The sequence below is a fragment of the Haplochromis burtoni genome, unplaced genomic scaffold, assembly GCF_018398535.1.
Source record: "Haplochromis burtoni strain Fernald_Lab_line unplaced genomic scaffold, NCSU_Asbu1 Contig_90, whole genome shotgun sequence".
NCBI classification, from domain to species: Eukaryota; Metazoa; Chordata; class Actinopteri; order Cichliformes; family Cichlidae; genus Haplochromis; species Haplochromis burtoni.
In genome coordinates, this window is record NW_024582451.1 from 962,110 (window position 1) to 985,532 (window position 23,423).

At 40.8% G+C, this 23,423-nt stretch overlaps 3 protein-coding genes and 1 non-coding gene across 6 annotated transcripts; 1 reads left to right on the top strand and 3 right to left on the bottom strand.

Moving 5' to 3' along the window:
- The first annotated feature begins 324 nt into the window (after positions 1-324).
- LOC102307013 (small conductance calcium-activated potassium channel protein 1) lies at positions 325-9,740 on the top strand. 3 transcript variants are annotated; one of them, XM_005927616.2, is made up of 11 exons: positions 325-840; positions 1,102-1,978; positions 2,187-2,282; positions 2,542-2,829; positions 3,056-3,091; positions 3,448-3,569; positions 5,232-5,373; positions 5,471-5,581; positions 6,101-6,222; positions 8,631-8,700; positions 8,829-9,740. In XM_005927616.2, exons 2-11 carry the CDS (start codon positions 1,121-1,123, stop codon positions 9,051-9,053), a joined length of 2,070 nt encoding a protein of 689 aa, XP_005927678.1. In that variant the 5' UTR covers positions 325-840; positions 1,102-1,120; the 3' UTR covers positions 9,054-9,740. The 3 variants fall into 3 exon arrangements, with proteins under 3 accessions (XP_005927678.1, XP_005927677.1, XP_005927679.1); XM_005927615.2 differs by having other exon boundaries at positions 326-840; positions 8,823-9,740; XM_005927617.2 differs by lacking the exon at positions 3,056-3,091 and having other exon boundaries at positions 327-840; positions 8,823-9,740.
- rps27.1 (ribosomal protein S27) lies at positions 9,690-11,811 on the bottom strand. Its single transcript, XM_005927620.3, has 4 exons — positions 11,693-11,811; positions 10,959-11,067; positions 10,743-10,853; positions 9,690-9,815 (listed from the first exon to the last, which is right to left on the bottom strand). The coding sequence occupies exons 1-4, from the start codon at positions 11,696-11,698 to the stop codon at positions 9,787-9,789; spliced, it is 255 nt and encodes an 84-aa protein (XP_005927682.1). The 5' UTR covers positions 11,699-11,811; the 3' UTR covers positions 9,690-9,786.
- LOC121814837 lies at positions 10,020-10,149 on the bottom strand. The gene has a single exon (XR_006054610.1). It is a non-coding gene; the product is annotated as a small nucleolar RNA SNORA35 (small nucleolar RNA).
- A 265-nt stretch (positions 11,812-12,076) lies between the features above and the next one.
- Positions 12,077-23,298, bottom strand: lrrc71 (leucine rich repeat containing 71). Its single transcript, XM_005927618.3, has 17 exons — positions 20,944-23,298; positions 19,147-19,185; positions 18,943-19,065; positions 18,132-18,230; positions 17,820-17,895; positions 17,635-17,709; positions 17,407-17,475; positions 15,344-15,503; positions 15,168-15,251; positions 14,954-15,028; positions 14,737-14,832; positions 14,593-14,656; positions 14,433-14,503; positions 14,308-14,334; positions 14,120-14,228; positions 13,781-13,872; positions 12,077-13,025 (listed from the first exon to the last, which is right to left on the bottom strand). The coding sequence occupies exons 1-17, from the start codon at positions 21,005-21,007 to the stop codon at positions 12,915-12,917; spliced, it is 1,434 nt and encodes a 477-aa protein (XP_005927680.1). The 5' UTR covers positions 21,008-23,298; the 3' UTR covers positions 12,077-12,914.
- Positions 23,299-23,423: the final 125 nt, after the last annotated feature.

Sequence of the window (23,423 nt, forward strand, 5' to 3'; positions counted from 1 at the left end):
TTAATCTTCAAATCTAATCTTCTGTCTGATTTCAAATTGACTGTTATTCCATTTTGAAGATTAGATTTATTCTGAAAAAAAAAGATTGCATAACACACTCCTCCCTTCACTATAATGATACCAATTAATGAAGTCTCATTTCTTATGACTTTTAAATAATTTCAGGCTTATTTCTGACACCAGGCCACCTATATTTAAGCAGCCTTTCTCGCTCCCTCTTACACACACACACACAGACACACACACAAATATAGGGAGGATGAAGTCTGTCAATCCCAGCTAAAAAAAAAAAAAAAAAGCTCTGATGACAGATGACTCTCTCTTTGCCTTTGCTCCACACAACATCTGCAACTTAGAGACTTTGCGGTCATTAAGCCCCTCCAGCTTTGAGGAAGATGCCCTGACAGCGGACATTAACGCAGTGGGAAACGCGGACGAACACAGGAATAAAAGCCTGAAAATGTAATGGATATCCGTGGGTATATGTCGTCATATGCAGGAGTTCATAAACTTCACTTAAATTTATGGGAGGAGCTCCGTGATGCTGAGGCTGCTGATGGATTTCTGGGAAGTTTGTAGACTGCGTGAAGAGTGTGGACGTTTGGAATATTCTGATCCGAACAAACCACGGCTCACTGCTGTTCCAGCCTGAAATTTTTAATGATCTGAATATTGGATATTCACTTTAGGATCTCTGTGATTTAAGCACATGTGACCTTCAGGACCTTGAGATGCAACTCTGAAATACCAGGAGGGAAATAAACAGATTAAACTCAGACTTAAGGCCTTTTTTCATCCTTGCAGTGGATTGGCTACAGACTGGGAACACTGACCCGAAAGGTAAGAACAAAATATGTGAAAGGAAAACATTTGGAGCTTACACAACTAGTGCATTTTGATTACTTTATGTTTTAAAAAAATTATAGTTTTGTTGCTTTTTTAGTTATTCTCTATGATGATCATGTGAATACAACAAATGTAAAAACCATAATAAAATCTCTTCACTAAGCTTCCCGTGACTGAAGCTTCTTTTCAAACCGCATTCAGTGGTTTCCCATGTTGTCTAACATCGTCATCTGTCTCTCTAACCCTCTTTCAAAGACTGTTTAGCCTTCTCATCATGGAGCATCCCCCTTCCATGACCTCCTCAATGGTAGATGGAGATGAGGTGGATGTCCAGCGCCCCATCCTGCCACCGAGGATGGTTCCTCAGCCCCAGGCGTGTGCCCCGCTATGTGGGATTCACCACACGGTCCAAACAGCAGCCGAGCACCCCGTGTGGCTGGACAGAACCCAGGCCATGGCCACCACACCTTTATACAACGGCCACCTTTATGTCACGCCATCTCCTCGCTGCAACAAAAGGGGAGACAAATCCAAAGGGAAAGAGAAGAAGGGTGAGAAAAGGTCAGGGGGGAGTAGGCCAGGTCAAAAAGACCGAAACCACCAGTGCAAAGGCAAACTCTCAGGATGCCACAGACTGCAGGAAAAAGTCACATCTTTCACTGATGTGCCGATTGCTCGCTGTGGGTCACCCTTTGAGGGCCCCTGCAGGTCACCCCGAGAAATCAGGGATGTCGACGGTCAAGGTCAACGCAAGTCTGGTAACGTTTCTGTGGAGATGCAAGACCGCCAGAGTCTTCCAGAGATAATAATAACCAGCAAGGACGACAACCCCCAGCAACACAACAAGGAGACCGAACATCGTCAGGATCCGTGTGAGGCAAAAGGCCTGCTGCCAGGAGCTGAGTGCCCCAGCACGAGCCCCACTTGCAGCCCTAAGACCAGCCCAAAGCACAAAACCGATGACGACGACGACCGGTACCGGAGGTCCCACAACATCGGCTGGCGGCTGGTTCGCAGGAGGGCACTGTTTCTGAGGAGGCAACGCCTGAACGACTGCGCCCTGGCGGTGGGGATATTCGGTGTTGTGGTGATGGTGATGGAGACGGAGCTCTCCTGGAGCATCTACAGCAAGGTCAGAGAGGAAGGGAGTGTGGGCGGGAACTCTAGCCTGTAAAAGATTTGTAAAAGTGTTATAGAAAACATGCACAGGAAGATCAAGCATGTGGTTATGCACATACATGGACATAAGATTATGACTGTTGATATCTTTTCATAGCCTGAACTTCATAATGAAGGTCATCAGCTGACAGAGATGTCATATTTGTGTGTGTCACCCACAGAGCTCCATCTACTCCCTGGCACTCAAGTCAGTCATCAGTTTTTCTACACTCATCCTGATTGGCCTCATCATAGCATATCACTGGTGTGAGGTGCAGGTAACTTGTTCTTTACATTTGGAAATTTGTCTTTGCAACCAATCAGCAGCCTTTATAGTTCGTGATGCCTAAAATAATAAAACCAAATGGTGATTTTGAGTCTCAGATTATTCATCTTAAGTATTTTTAGAAGTCTGACTCAGAGAAAAGACAGTAAATATAATTTTATAGTTTGTTCTGTGCTGTGATCCACAAACTGTGCACAGTTCTTCACAGAAATCGCTTGCACACTAATGCACTCTTCTGATCCCCCTGGCAGCTCTACGTTCATGATATTGGTGCAGAGGATTGGCGGATTGCCATGACAACGGACCGTTTGGCTCTGATAGTCCTGGAGCTGGCAGTGGTGGCCATTCATCCTTATCCAGTGGGTCTGCAGGCCTACTTCCTGCAGGTCAAGACCCGCATGACACTGTCAGAGACAGAGCTGGAGATCGTCCTGGCTCTGCCCATGTTCCTGAGGCTCTACCTGCTCGGTCGGGCAATGATGCTGCACAGCCGCCTCTTCACAGACACGGCCTCTCGCAGTATCGGGGCGCTGAACAAGGTGGGAAGTCACCTTTGGGCTCCCCCTGCAGAATCTGGCTTTGGGCTTATCTGGCTTGGATAGTACTGTGATGAGATCATAACGCATATAAATCGAAGAAAGGAGAGAAATTCTAGGCTTTGGAGCAGGATTCGTGGGATTTTAAGTCTATATTTTGGATAATGATTTGGGTCTGGGCTTCCTTTTATAAACATTTCATGCACATCTCTTTATGTCTTATGTCTAGGTGGGCCGAGAGGTCTGTAGAGGTGTGACACTTGAGGTGTGATTATCACAGTTTTGCCCCAATGAACCCCTGTGGTTTCACATGTTGGCTATGTCCCTCTCTAGCTCTCCTTTACTTGTCTGCTTTTCTTTTCCACAGTTGATAATACCCACCTGCCTAATCCCTTCCCTTACTAATGCTATTTAAGAGTGATGAAAACAACCTCTGTCCCCTGCTTCTGCAATACCAAACCTACTATCCATGTGTCAAGCCAGATTGAGAACAAGTTTTCTTATCCCTCATGTCCTCTGTATTATATAATCATAATCTGACAGGTGCTATCCTAAATAGTTTGGTTAAGTAGGCCCCTAATGTCAAATTATGATGTAACGTATCCCGTTTGTGATCTTCAGATACACTTCAACACCCGGTTTGTGGGGAAAACACTGATGACCACCTACCCCGGGACCGTGCTGATGATTTTCAGTGTTTCTCTGTGGATTGTGGCGGCATGGGGCTTACATGTCTGCGAGAGGTATGTCAGGATATTTGTAGACTGGCTCCGGCTCTCTGGGATATCTAACGTTTCATTTTCGCCCAACTTCTGGCAGATAAAGAGTAGTAGTAAAATCTTCCCACTGGCAGCAGCAAATCCAATTTTCTTCTGCTGTTCCTTATCTGCGCAGGATGCATGATATTGACAAGATTAAATATCAGCTAATCTATGATGCTGCTAATTTTGAATATGATAGTGATCTTGAAGACGTGAGGACATTTCGCCTCGCGTACAAGAGGTGTCTGCAGTTCTGAGGTGCAAACCTCTGTAAGACACGCCACCATCATGTGAGCTATTGAGGTCAACTGAGGCAAGATGTGAGTGCGGAGGCAGAAAAGCCTGGGGGACGGGTCTCAAGACTGCATTGTAGGTGGCTGATAGCTGGTGTCGTTCACAGTGGGCCTCCTTTACTCTTCCCTCAAACCATCTGTCCAAAACGATCAGATCTGCACCCCATTAGACCTCTGCCTCTTTCTACAGACAAAAACATGAAAGTGCTATTCCCAGTGTCACCATTACCTTTACATGGAGGAAGATCCGGGCTCTTTCAGAGGGACAACCACAAGCTACTCACTGGTTCCGATATGTGGTTGGCAGCTGGATCAAAATTGAAACTTAAGAAGAAGAGTGAACAGAAACATTAACTTCACCTGGGAGGATACCAAGGATGATAAGTTACCATTCCTGGACTCTGCTGTGCTCATGAAGGTGGATGGAAACCTCAACACAGACCATGACCTGCTCTTTGACTGCAACCACCTACATGGGGTGAGCCTGCAACCCCTCTGAGGCAGCGTGGACAAAAAAGGGATGTACACACATAATGAAAGCTCTTAAACATGTGGTTATCCTAACCAGGCCTTCGTTAAATCGATGGAGATGGCAAGGAAAAAACCTCAGAAACCAACGCAGGAGAAACAGGATGACAGATGGAACAACATCACTGCCCCAGTGTACTTCAGACCAGGTAATACGCCGGTGTGCATCTCAGCACTCAAACACAAACTGAACAGCGCGGTGTTTGCTGTACAGTGCACTGACGATTCCTGGGACCTCTACCTCTAAAGGAGGCCATCTACTGTGAATAACTATCGCTGATCAAAGGTGGTGGCTGACACCAGGTATCAGCCACCTAAAATACAGTCTTGACATCCCTTCTTGGGCAGTTCAAGCACTACTCACACCTTCCCACATGTGACCGCTAACCTGATACTGCGACGTTTTACACCTTAACCCTGGCCTTTTTTCACACCTTAGCTCATGTGACAACACCCATGATTGGCTCAACCACCATCAGGACAACCACCAACAGGACACCTCCTAGTAGGATTTAAATATCTGTGACTCTCTATCAGTTATTTAGTGGTGAAATACCCTCCAACATGAGAGTCTAAATGTCTTCATGAACCAAGAAGTCCAGTTGCCTTCTTTTCAAGCACTTAAGAGTACCATAACATGCGGGATTGTGAACCCACGCAGACATAAGCCTTATGAAAAGCAGTATTTTTTTGTAAAATGCAACATAAATTCAGAGGTTCAAAAAATATATATACACCAGTATATATTTATATGTAAATCTAGGATAAAAAACAGGGGATTGTGCACAGATATCAGTGTGAGTAGATTGTTTTATTTCTGCAGACACCACAACTACAGGGACCTGAGTAGCAACTACATGGAGGCCCTGTGGATGGTCTCCGTCACCTTCTTGTCTATTGGGTATGGAGATGTGGTCCCCCACACTTACTGTGGACGCAGCATTTGCCTTCTCACAGGGATAATGGTGAGGCAGAGGGTGGATAGTTGTCTCTGTAACGAGCGAGCGCTGACTCTGAATGCAAATCTCAATCTGAACGTTTAAACGTTTGTGACTCCTGCAGGGAGCCGGCTGCACAGTGTTGGTGGTGGCAGTGGTTGCCAGGAAGCTGGAGCTGACCAGGGCGGAGAAACATGTTCACAATTTCATGATGGACTCACACATCTCCAAGAGGGTGAATACTAGTATCTCCTTTTTTAAAAATTGTTATTGATGATTAAACATGTCCAAAAGTAAGAGATATTATTCAAAGGCTTCACTTCTTTCCTGTTTGTACACCGTACCATGCAGGATTTGATATCAGATACCACATATTGACTTATTTTACTCAAAATCCAGGACTTTTTGAATGCCAGAAAACAAATCTGACTTAAAATCTTCAAAACGAGTGGCATCATCTTCCAATAAAATCAGTTTGCTATGATTGGCATTATTTTTTTCCTGTTCTGTATGGATACTAAATGAATAAAGTTTTTTTTTCAAAAAGCATTTTGGAAAATGGAGGAATTGGCTCACTCGATTTTTTCTACATTTTCGATTTTAAAAAAATTTCCTCATGGTGCACTGGGATTCGTTCCAGCTTTTGTCAGCGTTTTTCAGCGTTTTTCAGCATGTGCTGTAAATAACAGCACTCTTAAGATTTTGTGCATAAACATACAATAACTCTCCTCGTGATTTTTCTTCTTTTCACCAGATAAAAATTGCTGCAGCGAATGTGCTGAGAGAGACTTGGCTTATCTACAAGCACACTAAGCTGTTAAAAGACCACACCAAAGTCCGCATGCACCAGCGGAAGCTGCTCCTGGCCATCCACCAGTAAGGCACTTAACCCACACATAATAATAATAACCTCTTTATCAATCACTGCCTGAAATGATTGAATGCCGCTCATTTTAAATTCATTTTAAATTATGTGCCATTAAAAAATGAATAGATCTACTTTCCTCCTCCAGCCTTCCTCATTCTCTCTAATATAGTATTAGGTCCATAATTCCATAAATGGTTGGACACAGTTTCAAATCATAGATGTGATTGAAGACTTTAAGCTTTCATACAAGAGGTTTTACAAACGTATTAAAATCTGTTTAGGAATCACAGTTGTTTTTATGCACCGTTCACCATTTTCAGAGGCTCAAAAAGTAACTGGACAGTTGACTGATAAGAAGCTATGTGACCAGGTGAAGCCTGTTCCCTCGTCATTCAGCGAAAAATAAAGCAAACATAATATCTGAAGTTGATTCAAAGTGCTGAACTTGTAATTTTAAACATGAAGCCCAAAGAGATGTCAGTGCAAGTGAGGGAGGTCATTATTAGGCAAAAGAAAAATAAATGTAAGCAAAGAGATTGCAAAGACTTTAGGAGTGGCCAAATCAACAACGTGGTGCATTGTGAAAAAGGAGGAAAGTGCTGGTCAGCTCAGCAGCACCAAAGGGCCTAACAGACCACAGCACTTGGGTGCATGATCACAAATTAATTTCCTTCGTTTAAAACAACTCCAACACAACACCTAACTGAGTTAAGAACACTCTGGAGAAGGCAGTTGCATCAGTCTCAAAGTCTACAATCAAGAGACTATTTTACAAATGTAAATACAGAGGGTTTAGAACAAGGCGCTAACCACAGTTTTTAACAGGAAAACCAGATTAGACTCAGAAAACATCTAAAAGCAGCTGCACAGCTCTGAAACAATTCTTAGGACAGATGAAGCCAAGACGAATCCGAAGCATACAGCGCGATCTGTCTGACAGGCTGGAGGAAGAGTTACAGCATGGGCATGTATGGCTGCCAGTGTAACCGGGTCACTGGTTACACTGATAATGTACAGATGAAGTGTGCAGAGATGTACTCTCTGCTCAGACTCAGCTAAATGCTGCAAAGCTGATCAGACAGTGCCTTGCAGTGCAAATCGATAATGAGCCAGAGGAAGCTCCAAAAGCAATTTTGCAGTTTCTCAAAGCAACGAAATGGGATATTCTTCAATGACCAAGCCAGTCACCTGATCTCTACCCAACAGAGCATGCTTTTCAGTTATTGCACGCAAAATCGAAGGCCGAGAGACTCACAAGCGACTTCCACAAGTATTAAAAACAATGTCTTGATGCATGCTCAAACATCCAGGTAAGTAAATCTCACAAGGTTGATTCTGTTCATCTGGATGTAGCGTCGATCAATGGTCATGACAATTTGCATTTTAATGATCAAGGAACCGGCCTCGCAGCCCATTGTTCATTCAGTGGGCTGGTTTTGATCATTGTGCAAATGTACTGTTTATAAGATGAGACTGAAGAAGTCACTTGGATGAGTGACGAAAGGCTTTTCCCACTGAAAACGCTACGTCCAGATGAACAGAATCAACAATGTTTGATAAGTATGAAAGGTATTAAAAACAATGTTTTTATTTAAAACTTATAGTTGACCAATAATTCTTGGACTGAAAACGGGCGACTGTGTACAAAATAGTTTGATTTTAAGCTAAAAATCTGCACTTCAGTCACACTTTATTTGGTTTTAAATCCACTGTGGTGATGTACAGAGGCAAAACTATACAAACTGCGTCATTATCAAAAAATCTCGGCCCTAACTGTAAAACAGATTTAGGATTTCTAATGAATCGCCCAGTTTGAATCGAGTCCTTTAAAGTCACGTCTTCTCCTACATAGTCATCTGAAGCAAATGACAAATTTAAGGTATGAATTCAATGAAAGGTCATTTAAATGAGATGCCCAGCCCGTGTAAAAAATGGAAACAACCAAAATGAAGTGAAAACCAAGGAGTGGTGCCATTTGTGTCCATATACATTGTCTCTGAAAGGCAAAAGTTCAGCTTTGTCACTTGGGGATTTTCCGCCACACCTTATAAGAAGATATTTCTTCTAAATAAAAGCCACTTGATTACTACTATATCACTCTTGTCTACTGCTGCAATTACAGTACATTTTAGCCTGCAACTGTTCCTTCAAGCCACAAGTTATGCTGACTTTTATATCAACCATTCCTTGCTAAATTTGGAAGATTTTCATTTGGTGCCGTTGCATAATCCAGAGAGATGCCTTTAAATTGTTTTATGGGAGCTACTCTCTACCAAAGTCCTCATAAAATCTGTTGACGTCGTGTCGCGTTTATGGCTTGTTTCTCCGGTCATGTGTCTGACTGGCCCTTTAAATTACTGCTCGTCTTAAAATGAAAAAGTAGCAATGTCATAAAACCAAGCAATTTTATCTCCAGGCTGCGGCAAGTGAAGATGGAGAAGAGAATTCTTGCTGACCAGGGGAACACACTTGTGGACCTTAACAAGGTATGAGAGGAAGTGCAGGCAACACATGTGTCCTGCTAACACCCCAAAAAAGAAATAAAAGAATCTAATTGCTGATGCAATTTTCTTTTCTTTCCCCTAACTGCGCACCGATTTATACGAAGATGCAGAACCTGATGTATGACGTGCTGTCGGAGGTGCAGGGCTGCAGGGGGGATCTGGACACACACATCCACACTCTGGAGAAGAGTGTGGAGGAGCTGAGGGAGGGCTTCAGGAGCCTGATGCCGCTCCTCTCCAGCACACTGTCCACACAGAATTCCTCCATCCGCCACCTGCTCAGGGAGAGGGAGGGGAAGACGGAGATTGCAAGCGTGAGCAGAGAAGACAGGTAGAGGGATGGCAGACGAAGGCTTCTAAGGACGCTTGAGAAGAAGTTATCTGCCTTTACTGCAGCTTAAACAGACTTGAAGAGAAAGGGAAAAGAGATGTATAATTGTATTAAAATATATTTTCTGTAGCAGAAATAACTTTAAAATGTAGAAGTTAGTACTGTGGCAGCAATAAAAAAAATGAAAATTAAACCGTCTTTGCCCAATAAGCTTAATTTGAATTTATTGCAGGAAGATTTTACTTATCAGATGTGGACTTCTGAAATATTTCACCTTCTTAGGTTGTCCATGATCAAAATAACCAGGAGATACTTTTAGCTCCACTAAATGCATAAACTAAGCCAGCTTTTATTCTGTAAATGCTGCATCTTTCTGATTGTGTAATAAAATGTGTATAAAGTCCAGCAGTTTGCTATTGTAATAAAAATCCAACCATAACCGGAACTACTTTATCATAAAGGTGACAACACAACCTTTATTTTCCAGCTTAAAATAACAAAACAACAACGACACACAAACCATTCCTTTAGCCAAAACAACATTTTATTTAGAGAGACAGGGTTGGAGGGTGGAGTTACAGCAACAAACCATCTGTCAACATTAACAGAGGAAATCCATCTGCTGTCCCGTTAAGCCTCCAGATCTCGTTTTCGATCGGGCCGCAGGGTCCGCCGCCGCTGCCGTCTCGAAGGCGCTGATATCAACCGGTCCATCCCCTCCTCTCCGGGGAGGACAGCTAGTGCTGCTTCCTCCTGAATGAGCACCCTGCCAACGGAGACAATGACAGTCAGGCTACAGGATTAATGCAGAGCATAGCATGCTGCCATTGTGCTGCACAGCACCAATACAAGAGTCATTGCTTTCAGTCATGTGACTGATTAGGTCAGCTTTAATTTCCCCCCATTCCCTGTACACTAATTCAACAAGCCACCCTGAAATCTGCACTCTCACTAGCTTTAGGGCGGTAAATAATGTTCTCAGCCTTCGAAAGGGGGGAGCCAGTAGTCTAGCTCAACCCTTCTGCAAACTGAGGTTGATCTGGCACCGGAATGAGACTGCAAGACCACAACAGAGGAAGTCCAGTCACTTAGCAGTGCGGCCAAAACGTCATAATGATTTAGAAACAACACACAAAATTGTATCGGCATTTCCAGATTAATGACACCCACCTCTGTCAGTAAGAAACAAGACAACAGCATTATTTTTCATAAAGAGCAAAATCAGCTCCTGGATGTTGATGTCCTGCACTTTCTGAATGCTATTTGATGACATCTATAGTTCTGTAGCCTATCTGCTATTCCAGGCTTTAAATGTCTGAAATTATTCCAGTCGTAACTATATTCCAGTTTGGAATAACACAAAGCAGCATCAGTTTGATAACGAATTTGGTATTACCAGTACAACAGAGTCTGGATGTGTGACTAACCTCAGTCACTAAAAGCGTATTAAAGTTCTGGCACAGGGGAAAAATAGGTGACAGGACGAACACCCCACCCTGAGGCTCACGTTTCCTGTAATTCGTCTAGTGGCATGCCCATTAAAAGTGCAAAAATCATCCCCATTCTAGATATTTCTGCATCTACCACAAACCCCCCAAAATAGATTAAAAAAAATGCATGATACAGTCTGTGTTTAAATCAGCAGGCCACTGAATGCCATCGGAGGACACCCCTGCTGTAGATGAATACTGACCCTCTGTGAGACGTGCTTTGCCTCCGGTGGGCTGACACAGGACTGTAGAGCAGCCCACACACAGCACGACTGTCTGAGCATGGCTGAACACCGTCGTGATCTTGTAGCATCCTGCAAAACAATCACAATGGTTGATAATCCAAAACTCAAACCCCCGCAAACGCTCACAGGTAAGACTCAAACCCCAGGTGACCTGTGTGTGTACAAAAAGCGTACCTGGACATTTTACATCCATGAAGTAAGAGTTGGGACTCTGAACAAGACGCTTCTTCTTGTGCCTCCTCTTCTCCTCCTCAGGGGACGGGTGCAACAAGTCTTTTGCGAGCTACAAGATTTAAAAAAAAAAATGAGGACATAAAAGAGGGTAAGCGTTATTCAACTCAGAGAGCAATTAGAGAAAATTAAATCATAATATCAAGCTATCACATTCAAAAGAAAAGGCGCTTTATCAGGGACATTTAGCTTTATTAGTTAGCTTAAAAACGCTTCAGTTGCCATGTTTTGCTCGTGCTACGTGCACGTTCAGGCTCCACGATCGGCCTACATTTCTTGGATTAGGTAACCCAACGTGCGCATTTACATCGATCACGAATTGTTCCCCAAATAGTCAAACATCCTCGGTAAAATACGTCGATGGCCACTCTAAAAGACACCAAGCAAAGCGAAAATATAGCTCTGAATATTGGGTTTTCGAGGCTGTATCATTGGTCGTTGAACTGGCTCCATGTTTGCGGTGTGTGCGCAGCCATCTTGTATCACAATGCGCTCGCAAATGCGCCCAAATGGGAACATTTAGTCCCGCCAAACTCAGTCCAAAACCCGGCTATATGTCTCAAACCGGCACCGATCGAATCGCCGGTCTCTCATGTACACGTTGAGCCGTGCGGTGACTCCCTGAAGGCCCGTTAACTTATAAAAATGTCATTTCGATACTGCCTGTCTATACTCACTGGCATGTTGGCGAGGAAGTAGCCGCTGCCGAAAAGGAGGCATTACCGGAAGCAAGAGGTTCATATTGGTAGCTCCTTTGAGCAACAGCCGGACGTGACGAATTTATCAGGATATGGCAGCCATTTTGGAGAGGTCGAAAACCCGCCTTGTTTAGTCTTTTCAGGCCTTTATTTATTTAAGATAAATTTTCTTTAACTGTTTAAGGCAAACGCATATAATATGTAATAACACATATAATAATAGCAATAATAATAATAAACACTATTGATCATATGTAAAAAAAAATATTTAGCTTTTAACATAGTGTACAATTTTGTTATGGATATTCCCAAATCAAATAAAATATAGTATAGCTTTTCCAGGTATTAGACTGATTGAGTGTAAATTACGATAATTAAACCTTTGTCAGTTTATGTTTTAATTTTCCTCGACAGCCCCCTGGTGGCACCTCGGGGAATGACACCACTGATGTGCTCTGCCTTCAGCATCAGAAGAGGCATAAATGTGAAGAACCATCCAAGGCAACGGTTGTCAAACTGTGGGATGCAGACACCAGAAAAATGAAAGCAAACTAATATGACTATATATTTAAGATGATGGAGAAAATAAAGAATATAGGAACACCTGGAGCAGATGTGGAAGGTAAAGTACAAAAAAGCATTAAGAGCTGTAACTCCAAAATTGGAACTTTTACATTTATTTATTTATTTATTTATTTATTTTTAGGGAAAATAATGAATAGTTTGATGATGGGACCGGAATGGAATATTAATTAATTAAAAGCCCAGCACTACAGGATAGTGGATTACACAGTTTGATTCCAGGAGATACAAATCATATAAATCCCTCTAACCATATTCTGAAGCCATAATGGTTCAGATCCTGGAGAAAAAAACATCAAAATCCAGGAGACAAACAGTCTGTAGCAGAACATCTGTATTACTCAAAGACACTAGCATTTCCCAATGTCCATCTATCCATAACCAATTTAGAACCACCAATAAACCTAATGTGCATGTCACCTGAGTGATGGCTGGTAACTGTAAGGTGACTTAACTAAAACAATTAATCTACGCAGTTCTGATTGGCTGCCCTGTTCACTCATATTATTCTCTTTAATTAATTCTGACAAATAATTAAACAGCTGAAATTATTATTATACAATTATACACATATTTGTGTTGCTATAAGACAAAGTGAAGGCCCATTCTGTCAGCCTCTCTACTCTCCCAGTCCCTCCTCTTCAGAGTTATTTTTTTTCATTGGATCTGAGGCAGCCATCATTTCCTTTATCTTCACGTAAAGCTCATTTTCTGGTGGGAAAATGTTTCTCTGTGAGAGAGAGAGAGAGAGAGAGAGAGAGAGAGAGAGAGAGAGAGAGAGAGAGATCAGAAATTATAGCAAATAAATTATGTTCACATTAATCAGCACTTATATTTAGGTAAAATGGAATGAAATGGGAACAACTAATGAAAGACACAGTCTTTCATTAGTTGATAAAAAAAATAATTAAAAGCTAGGATGCAATAAAGCAAAACAGACTTTAATAAATGCTGAAACATAATATAATATAAATAATGTGATGACAGCGGCTGTGAACGATTTTAAAGTCATTTTTTTGTCTAAATGCAGTTCATGGGAATTGTGCACAGACGCCCACACACAGAGGTGGAGGATCTTGGAGCCATATCAATAAAATTGAAATGTGAAAGCCTTTTTGCTTTGCTTTGTTTTTTAGTTTAACATTTAGTAATAATGTCAAAAAATAAGTCCAATTTTTTTGTGGCGATCAGAGAGGAGGTGCTATTTTTGGCATTCTGAGCATGAAGCGAGCGAGTCAGAGGTGACATTCACCTTCAAATGCCAACTTTATTCCTGACATTTAAAGTTTATTCACAAAACACAAAGAAAAACGTCATCTTCTGATTTATTTGCAAAATTCAACTTTTATGTTAAAATGTCACGTTTAGTCTCAAAAATTCCAAAAAGCAAAAGAAAAGAAAAAAAAAACTTCTTTTTTAAACCTTCATGTGGCTCTAATACATTTCGTACAGTGTCAACTTGAGTGCCCTGTGAGTGCTACGTACCTGCAGACAGAGACGCAGCAGACCTCCACCCTCGCCCTGCGCTTGAAGTGACGCCAAAAAGTGAGGAAGCGACTTCTCTGTGATTCTGTTTCCTACACAAACACACACCAAAAGACTTTATTTCAGTCCTGATAATGCATGTCCACACTTGCAAGAAGTCAAAGACAAGTCCTGCCATCAAATCTAACAGTAGTTGTTTTTATCTCTTTTGATTGTTTTAAATGTACAGCACTTTGGTCAACAGTTGTGGTTTTAAATGTGCTATATAAATAAATTTGACTTTGATTTTGTGCTTTGACTTTCCTGAGAAGCACAGATAAATGCACCACAGCTGCTGACCTGCCAGGTTGAGGGAAACAAGAGTCGTGTTTCCGGACATGAAGACCTGTCCGTCCCTGGGATCCACCGACGGGTGCAGCAGGGGATTTGCTGGATCCACCAACTCTGCCTGCTCACGGAGAACCGTCAGATCAGCGCCATCATTGAGAATTATATTTTTGCTTCACAAAATGTTGCATCAAACAAACCTTATTCAGGCAAGTATTTGATGTATCCTGCAGGGGAAAAAAACCCAAAAAAAACAAAGTGAAACCAGTGAAATTTTTTTCTGTGTTGTGCATCCACATGATGCTCAGCAAACAGAAAACGTTACCTCTTCTGCATGTTGCTTCTCTTTGCCCTCTGCCTTTCCACCTCTAGCCTGAGACGCTCTTGTATCAGTGGCTAGAAAAGATGTCAGGGATAAACGATAAACACAGCTGTCATCTCTCAGAGAACAGAACAAGTGTTTCAGGTGCGACAGGAGCGATTACTTTTCTTGTTTGGCTTTTGGTTGTCTTTGTTGGCGTCCGGTTTCTCGTCTTTTCTGGTTGCTTCCTGTAATAAGAATCAATAGTACAAGATTTGCAGCACACACTAGTTTAAGAATTTGCTAAAAGTCAGTTTTCACATGAAACCTTTTTTTTAGGAGTGCCTGTGGTCTCTCCTTTGTTGCCACCCAGTGAGGTGGTGCTGCCAGCTAATGTTTGGAGAGGCTCATCCTTCACTAAAGCCTGAAAAAAACAGATCAAAAATAAACCTGAAAGCGGTTTAACTACATGTGCTGTGAAAGCAGTGCTATTCAGAGCACTTAGTTATTAAAGTCAGTTCAGTGAATGACACTGCCACTCTTACAGCTTGCACTCTTTTCAGAAGCAGCTTCCTCCTCTCCACTATTTCATCATGAGTTAAGGCAAACTCACGAAGTACCTGAAAAGGGGAGTAGCAAGCACTGGAGGCTTATTAAATTACATTACATAATGCAATAAGATGAATATGATTTAAGACATTTTAACTGCTAATTTAAATGCATTATCTGTCAGTTAAACTCTGTGATGTAAATTGATACCGCAGCCAGCTGAGCAGCTCCTGCATCTCCAACCTGATTGTTGCACAGCGAGAGAAAGAGCAAAGTACGATTCAGCCGCAGGCCCTGAGGCAAAACAGGACGGCGACAGAGACATCAGCTCAGCGGTCACACAGGGGACATACACCAGGGAATATGCCGTCAGTTCCGGGTTATACCTGAGCGATAAGTGCAGCACCTGCATCACATATACGGTTGAACGCCAGGTTGAGTGACAGGAGGTTTTTGTTGGCAGACCTGGCTGTCGAAAGCGCTGAACCAATCAGGCGAGCGCCTTCAACTCCTATCCGGTTATTTCTCAGAGACAAGTGAGTGAGGCTGGATCAAAGAAACACATGACATTAACTGCTCTTGTGTGCAGAATGGTGTGTAAATACAGGAAGAGGGTTTTCCAACATTGCGGTCGCTATTTATTAATTTGTTGTTTAAGAATTATAATATGTTGAAAGTTTCATTTTTGCAGATGTTTTTTGTTAGCTACTTTGCTTTATTTTGGCTTATTTTCTTACTCACTTGTCAAAATTGCTTTAAAAAGATTTTTCTTTATTTTATTTTTTGGGGGGACTTTGTTGTCAGGTACAGTGAAAAAATGAGGACTCTATGCAGTTCTGTGAAAAAATAACGACACGCCACAATTCACTAGCTTATAGAAACACCATAAACGGCAACTCCAGAATATTTTGGTACACAGAGGACTTCATGGTCTACTCAATGACTGCAAGATGCCCATGTCCTGTGGCTGCAAAATAAGCCCAAATCATCACCTCTCCACCACCATACCTGGTTTCTGCCGATACCGCTGTGCATTACGTTCATGACTTTAAACTAGAGAGTGACACCAGTGCTTATGGTGCAGGTACAGTAAATTAGAGTGAGGTTGACAGAAGTGTTCATCATCCAGTATGCTGTTTTTCAAAGAAATTCAAGAAACCCCAAATGATTTAGAGCACAACTGAGAAAGAAACCTTAGCGTTACTTTTGAGTATGCAACATTCTGAGGTGTACTTTGGTTCCAGCACCACCTCCGCTGATGATCACAATGACCACAATCCCCTGCTTATATCTCAAATGCTCAGTAACAATGATGCAGCTCCTTATTGCTGCAAGATTTCAACACTGAGTACACCATCTGAAGGAGACTGGTAACACTGTGGCAGATGTCTTATCTCATATAAATCAGGCATTTCTTGTGGAGGAGAGTGATATAAGGTGGAGTCAATATGACCCAGCTCATAATTTTATATGACTTGTATTGTTTTCTCTCCTCTCTGCTGTTCAGTTTTTTTCTCTCTGTGTTTTCAATTATTGGAAGGTTAGAAGCACCGACTTTAAATTATGACCTGATAAAGGGATTTCTAATTCTCGTGATGGATAAAGCGAGGTTTTGTGAAACATTTGAAGCAGTTTTTGTCAGAACTGTCAAAAACAATGTGACACCCATCTCCACAGTGACACCTACTGGCGGCTTTTGCTATTGTCACATCTTAATGTTATTCTGTTGCACTATTGTAAACAAAGCTCTATACTTTGGGTCCGTGTTTCAAAACATTTCCACTTTATAAGCTTGAAACAATCTCAAAACTTTTGTATTGAGCATCCCAACCAGTCTAAGCTGTGTGTTTTTGTGGAGAGTAGTGCTGTACGAACAAGTGTTTTCCACTCTGTAATAGATAAATCTGTTTGGACTGTGGTAATGTGGCTAGGATTGTTGCATAGCAAGAAAGTCCTGGGTTAGAATCCACCATCTGGCCAGGCCTTTCTGTGTGGATTTTGCATGTTCTCCCTATGTGTAGGTTCTCTCTGGGTACTCCAACTTCGTCCCAGGGTTAGGTTAGCAGTGTGAATGGTTGTCTGTCTCTCTGTGTTACCCTGCGACAGACTACCCTTACTTGGGAGCAGGGGAGTCACATTTGTGTTTCACACTTTGGTGTTCTGTCCAAAAGACTTTGTTCCAGAAGTCTCATGGCTTGTTCAGACATAACTTTGCAAACCTAAGCTGTGCTGCCATGTTGTTGCTGTCATGAACGTTAACATTTAACATGCTAACTGTGGCCTGTAGAGGTTGAGATGTAGCTTTTGCGCTTCTGCATTTTCTCCATGCACTGCACGACCTGAACTTGGGATGAATCACGGTGCATCAGTGGCGTTTTGATTATGAACCTGATTTTTAACAAATGGCTACTACAAACATGTTTACATGTGTGACTGTTACGCTACTTACACGCTGTCCTCAGAGAGAAGAAGGTGGTATCCCTGCTGTGGAAGAACATTGCCTTCCAGTGCCACAACCCTAAGTGAACACAAATCAGAGGGGCTGTTTCAGTAACTCTCAGTGCTAAAGCGAAATTTGTCTGCTATTCTACATAATTTCCTGGCATGAAGTCAAAAGACATTTGGACCTGTTGTGATGTGGTACAAAATGCTTGGGGGACAGTGGGTATCTGCTCACCTGAGGCTGGAGCACAGCGGTATTGTGTTCATGAGGGCGACTACCATGCGATCTGTCAGTCCCGCCTGCCAAAACCTGCACAACCGTGGACAAGATTACACCAACAAACAAGAACAAAACAGTGACAGCTGTAACCTCGTTCGCTGTAACAGGAGTGTGCCTCCCTGCAGCACCTCATTACTCACCCAAGGCTCTGTAGCTGGTTCATGGAGGGGAGCATCTTTTCTAGCACTCGGAAAATCTGCTCATTCACCCTCCATCCTGTTCATTCATGACATATCCAGTCATTTTCTCACCACATGCTTCAAACAATAATATGAGCTCACTTCTCAATTAACAAGATCCAATGATGTCTTTCAAACTCTGACATTACACACAACATAGAATGATATGACTGCAGGTAACCAGTGATAACTACAGACTCAGAAACTCAAATTCTTTAAATGTTGAATTAATGCCAAGTACAGTTATAAACCCTCGCCTTCTTTGCCTCTCACCAGAAACCTTCATGCTCCTGGCTCTGTCTTTACTCTCCAGCTCCAGTGTTAGGCAGGGCTTTGAGCAGAAAAAAGCATCACTCGTCTGTAACTGGTAATCTTTAGGAGGAAAATTATTATTAGTAAGAGAGTCTGAGATCATATAAATTATATTTACTGTTTATACTGTAGGAATGAGCATCAAGGAGTAATTCAAAATAATGCTGACCACAATAATACTGCAACGGTTGGTAAAATAATTTACAATATCTGTGTGACTGAAATCTAAGAAATACAGACGACCTGGTGACTCTGTAACAACAAATTCCAGTGAAGCAGTCATGCTCATGCTTACTTCCATGTCTCTTTGTGTTTGTAGATGTGTAATGTTTAACCTCCTGAGACCCTGCACCTTTTGTCCTGCTCAACCTGCTCCATCTCATGCATGCCAAACAAGATCTTGGGTCTCAAGAGGTTTTATTATTTTGTGCAGAAACATTCCAAATGTTTAGATTACTGATGCCAATACATTCCCATTAATTGACACATTTTTATCATCAATATGGGCTTTAAGTCTCTGCCTCTCCAGTAGTATATTTTTCTACGCTAGGTCTGTTAGCCATAATTCACCTCAACGCTACATGTTGGTAATGTGTGGAAAATACATTCAAATCAAAGCATATAGTATTCAAAAACATGAACACATTCCCATGATCCTTCTTGCTCTAATGTCACACTTATCACAGTTTTTTTTTGTTGTTGTTTTTTTTTCTGTTTCTCTGTCAGTGTGATACTACTCAAAGCAGAACCATCTCTTGTTTACTGGTGACACCTTCAGTTTGACTGGCGGAGGAGGCTGGGAACTTGGCAATAACAGCTGGGATATCCTTCACGTTCAGTAGAGCACACAGCGCAGGGAAGTCAGTCTCTGCATTTCCTGTGCACTGATATTCATCTGTAGGGCAATGGGGATAAGTGCAAATCTCAGCTATCACCACAACCACACTAAGTAGAAGAGCTTCATATTTACGCTTACCGAAGGTCTGAACAGGAAGAGTTTCATTTGGAGTCGGTCCTGTAAACAGAAAGGCCTAGAGTCTTGACATAGCAACTCACAAAGCAAACATCAAAAACTTTCACTTTGATTGCATGAAAAGTTTTCACTGTCAATCATATCTCTATATAATGTGTGGTGTTAGATTACCTCAAACAGCTATACTGCAATCAGTGCTACTTGAGAGACTGCAGACAGGAAAACTTATTTTACTAAAACCTCATGATGAACAAACATGTTATTGTGTACTTGTTATGATTGCTTTGATTATGTGCTGCAGCTGTTTCAAAATAAACCTAAAATGAGATCACATAACTTGAAGTCTTACTTTATTTATTTTAAGAACTTTTATTTAATCATGTGCTCCATTTTTCAGGGGAAAAAATAATCCTGTATTTACTAATTTGCTTTTTTCAAAAAAGGTTTGCCATAATGAAAATAAGCTGACATGACAAAGTAGTATATAAAGTACAGTTTTGGTCAGACGTTCACATACGCTAATCATGGGTATGAATGTCATGTTAACTTTGGACCTTTTAATAATTTCTTTGAACTTTTCTTTTTCCAGGGTGAAATCATTGTACACCACACATCTTTAATAGCTTTTCAAAAACAAGCACCGGCTCCACAAGTTTGAATTCATTTAGGATTTTCTCTAATCAACACAGGGTCAAAATATATATACATACACTCCCTTAAATCTTTTCATAAGTGGTGCTGAAGGGTCTACAATGTCTTTTAAATTTGAATACAACCAAGGCGTATTAACTTCTCGTTAGTGATCATGAATAATTACAACTGATCGTTTCTCTTTGCCAGCATAAAAAGGACTCGTTTGACAGCACTCATTAGATTGACTAATGCTCAGAACAATGCGAATAGGTCTATGGAACTCAGTGAAGATCTAAGAAAGAGAACTGATGATTTTCACAAGGTGGGAAGATCTCTTGGGGCCATTTCTATACAGCTGCAGATTCCAACACAGTTTTATTTAAGTAAAAATGTGATGTGTCACCACTTTGCCAAGAATGTTCAGGAATAACCCACAAACCACCTAGGTTCAAGTGTGCCGTGAACTGGAAAATGCTGGAACACCAGTGTCACTGTACACATGGAAGCCAGTTTCACATTGCAATCCATTGAGAGGATGCCAACGAAGAAACAAGCCCCTACTCTAAAAGCTGGGTCTGTGGCAGTAAATCAACCAAATTAAATGAACTGTACCACATATCCCAAGAAAAGTGGTTAAATATCCAGCCAGAATTATTCCAGAAGCTTGTAGATGGCTTAAAAAACAGTATCTGGAGTATAAACTTGCTAAGAGACATTTAACCACATATTAGGCGGAGGTGCATTTTAGTGAACCTGTAGGTAAATTCTTGACTCTATGTGGACAAGAGAAAATCCTAAACAAGTTCTATCTTGTGCAACTTGTTTTGTTAAAGTCATTAAAGATGTATGTTGTACAATCATTCCACCCTGGAAAATAATAGTTCAAATAAACAATTATTCGAAGCCCTAACTTGCCATGAGATTCAAGCGCATGATATACAAACCTCTGACCCCAACCGTAATTTGAATGAGTACATAAAACAGGTATTTTCAAATAACGTTACATTCGAAATAAAAGTTAAATTCAAAGTTGTACAAATGCTTAAAGTAACAACATTTTTTTTCAGATAATGTGGCAAAAAAATTAAATTACAGCTACGGTTAAGTAGCAGTCCAAGTAAAAAGGCGCTGCCATTCTTCGATAAAAACAAAACAAAACAGGCTAACCTACGCTTTTCCAGGCCTCGTCTTCAGCGCTGGTTTTATCTTTCGGGTCTTTCTTTCTAGACATGGTTGCGCCTGAAACCACAATTACAGTCACACAGCTAAAAGCGTTAAAGACGATATCGTTTCAGAGTTTAATAACGCCGCTGTGAACCGTTAGGGCGTTTCTATGGATACTCAAGTTGTATCGCGAGATTTAAGTTCTTGGTTCTTCAACCTTTAGCTCTTAGTGTACTGGAAAAGTATAATTCATAAATATTTGAGTGAAAATATTATAGTATGTATGGCCCTAAAGTCGATAACAGCGATAACGAAAACGTTGTTTAACTCGCCTATTGTCAACTACTGTACTATCGCGAGAGCTGAGAGAAGGACTCGTTTACTTCTTGACAAGTCTGTCGTACTTGATACATGAGTTTGTGAGTTTTTGAGGTCCAGAAAACATACTTAAATTACATAAATAATCTGTCTCACATCTGTAATTTTTTCTCTTTAAAGTGGATCAGGAGTGCTGAGAGAGCCTTATATTAACCCACCACAAGGAAGACTTTTTCTTAAATATATAGGTAAATCTTCACCATGTCCTAGCACTATATATTTGGTTAAATTTCCATAAATTTTCAAGCGCCTTACAGGATTATATCTACATTTTTTTCCTCACTGACCTCACCGTATTCACTATTTTGTATTTAATTTAGCTACTTTTGGATAATTTCGAGCTTGTTAGGCCTTTTGGTTTTATTCAAGCCATTTTGGTAGGGTTTGTATTTAATGTTTTGGCTGAACAATAGTATCTATATGTGTGTTTGTGAAGTATATGAGGGGTTTTCAAAGGAGACCACCATGAAGTATATTCACAATAATGTAGTGCTTTTATTAAAAAAAAAACAAAAAAACAAAAACAAAAACAAATATAAAACAAAAAGTAAAAACCAACAGCATTTTTCATGACTTAAGAATCATAATTACAAACTTTAAACGAGTGGAAGAAGTTTTTTTTCTTTTTTTTTGACAAACTGTACACATCACAAAATGTCCGCCAGTCTGCCATTTACAATGCTTGCATCTTATTTTGTGATTGTCTAAAAATAACTAAACAAATCGCACAAAAAACACACAAATACAAGTACAAGCATCATACAATGACTGCTATCACAAAACGGAACCATTTTCCTATTTGAAAGAAAAAAACAAAGCAAAAAAACCCAAAATAACATAATATTGGGCTGACAGCTTTTTTTTAATTTATTTTTTAAAACTTTTTCTTTCTGTCACCGTTTAAAAATATCTTAACATTTTTATGTTGGTTTGTTTTTTTAGTGTTCAACACTTTGCAGCAAAAAACAAGGAGCACAGTTCTCCTTCAAAAGTAATATTAACAATGTTCAGCGGCAAAGAGGTCGCTGGCAAGTCACTGTCATGTCCCAATGCCTTCTGTGTCCGTTTGACATTCTTCTCGCTCATGCAGTACATAGGTGAATTTCATTTATAGGCAACGAAACTTCAGCTTACTTTTTTTAATGTCGTCAGGACAGTTGGTGGTGAGATTTCTTGGACATTAAAAAGAAAAAACAATACAAAAACAAAAATCTTTTTCCTCCGAGCTTAAGTGTCTTCAGTATAGTCATACAAACGGAAGAAATTATAATATTATTATTATAATAATCATAATACATTTAGGGCTGAGTCCTGTACAGTACAATAATAAACAAAATCCATTTTCAAGATATTGCTTTTGGAGACACTCCTCAATGTAAAGTGTGTATATTTACATAACTTGGCACTGTACAACTTCCTGATCCCTCTCCTCTCTCTGTCAGTGTCTCATTCTCGTCACATCTCTGTCAGTTTAACGCACCGGGACATTGCAGGCCGTCCCTTTTAAACAGAGGCATTTGGGGGAAGAAAACAAAAAAGGAATCTCATCAAATATCACAATTTCTTTCGAAAACATTCTCCATGGCAACCAGGAAACATAGTTTAAAGACAAAAAAAAAAAAAAAAAAATCCTCCCCAGTTCCCAATGTACAGTATACACCTCCCCCCAGTCTCACAGAATATAAGAAAATATGACCATCACGATACATTTCATGTTAAGTATTGTTTTTTCCATAGTTTTCTTAAAACTGTTAATTGCCATCGAGCCCTTGATTTTTTTTTTGATTTTTTTAAAAAGGTATATTTTCATGAAATTCTGGCAGAGTGCACACACAAAATAAAACGTGTATCCACGCGCACACACTCGCACACGCAAGGCAGTCGGAGAGCACGGCTGTGTAAGGCGTTACAGTTGGAGCCAGTGTTCCCCCCTCTTCCCACCCCACCCCTGACCCACCCTCCCCGCCTGATTTAGTTAAGCTGGTGAATTATGTTTTACTTCACAAAAAAAAAAAAAAAAGAGGGGCAAAGCGGACTGCCTAACGAGACGATTTAAAAAAAAAAAAAAAAAAAAAAAAAAAAAAAAAAAAAAAAAAAAAAAAAAA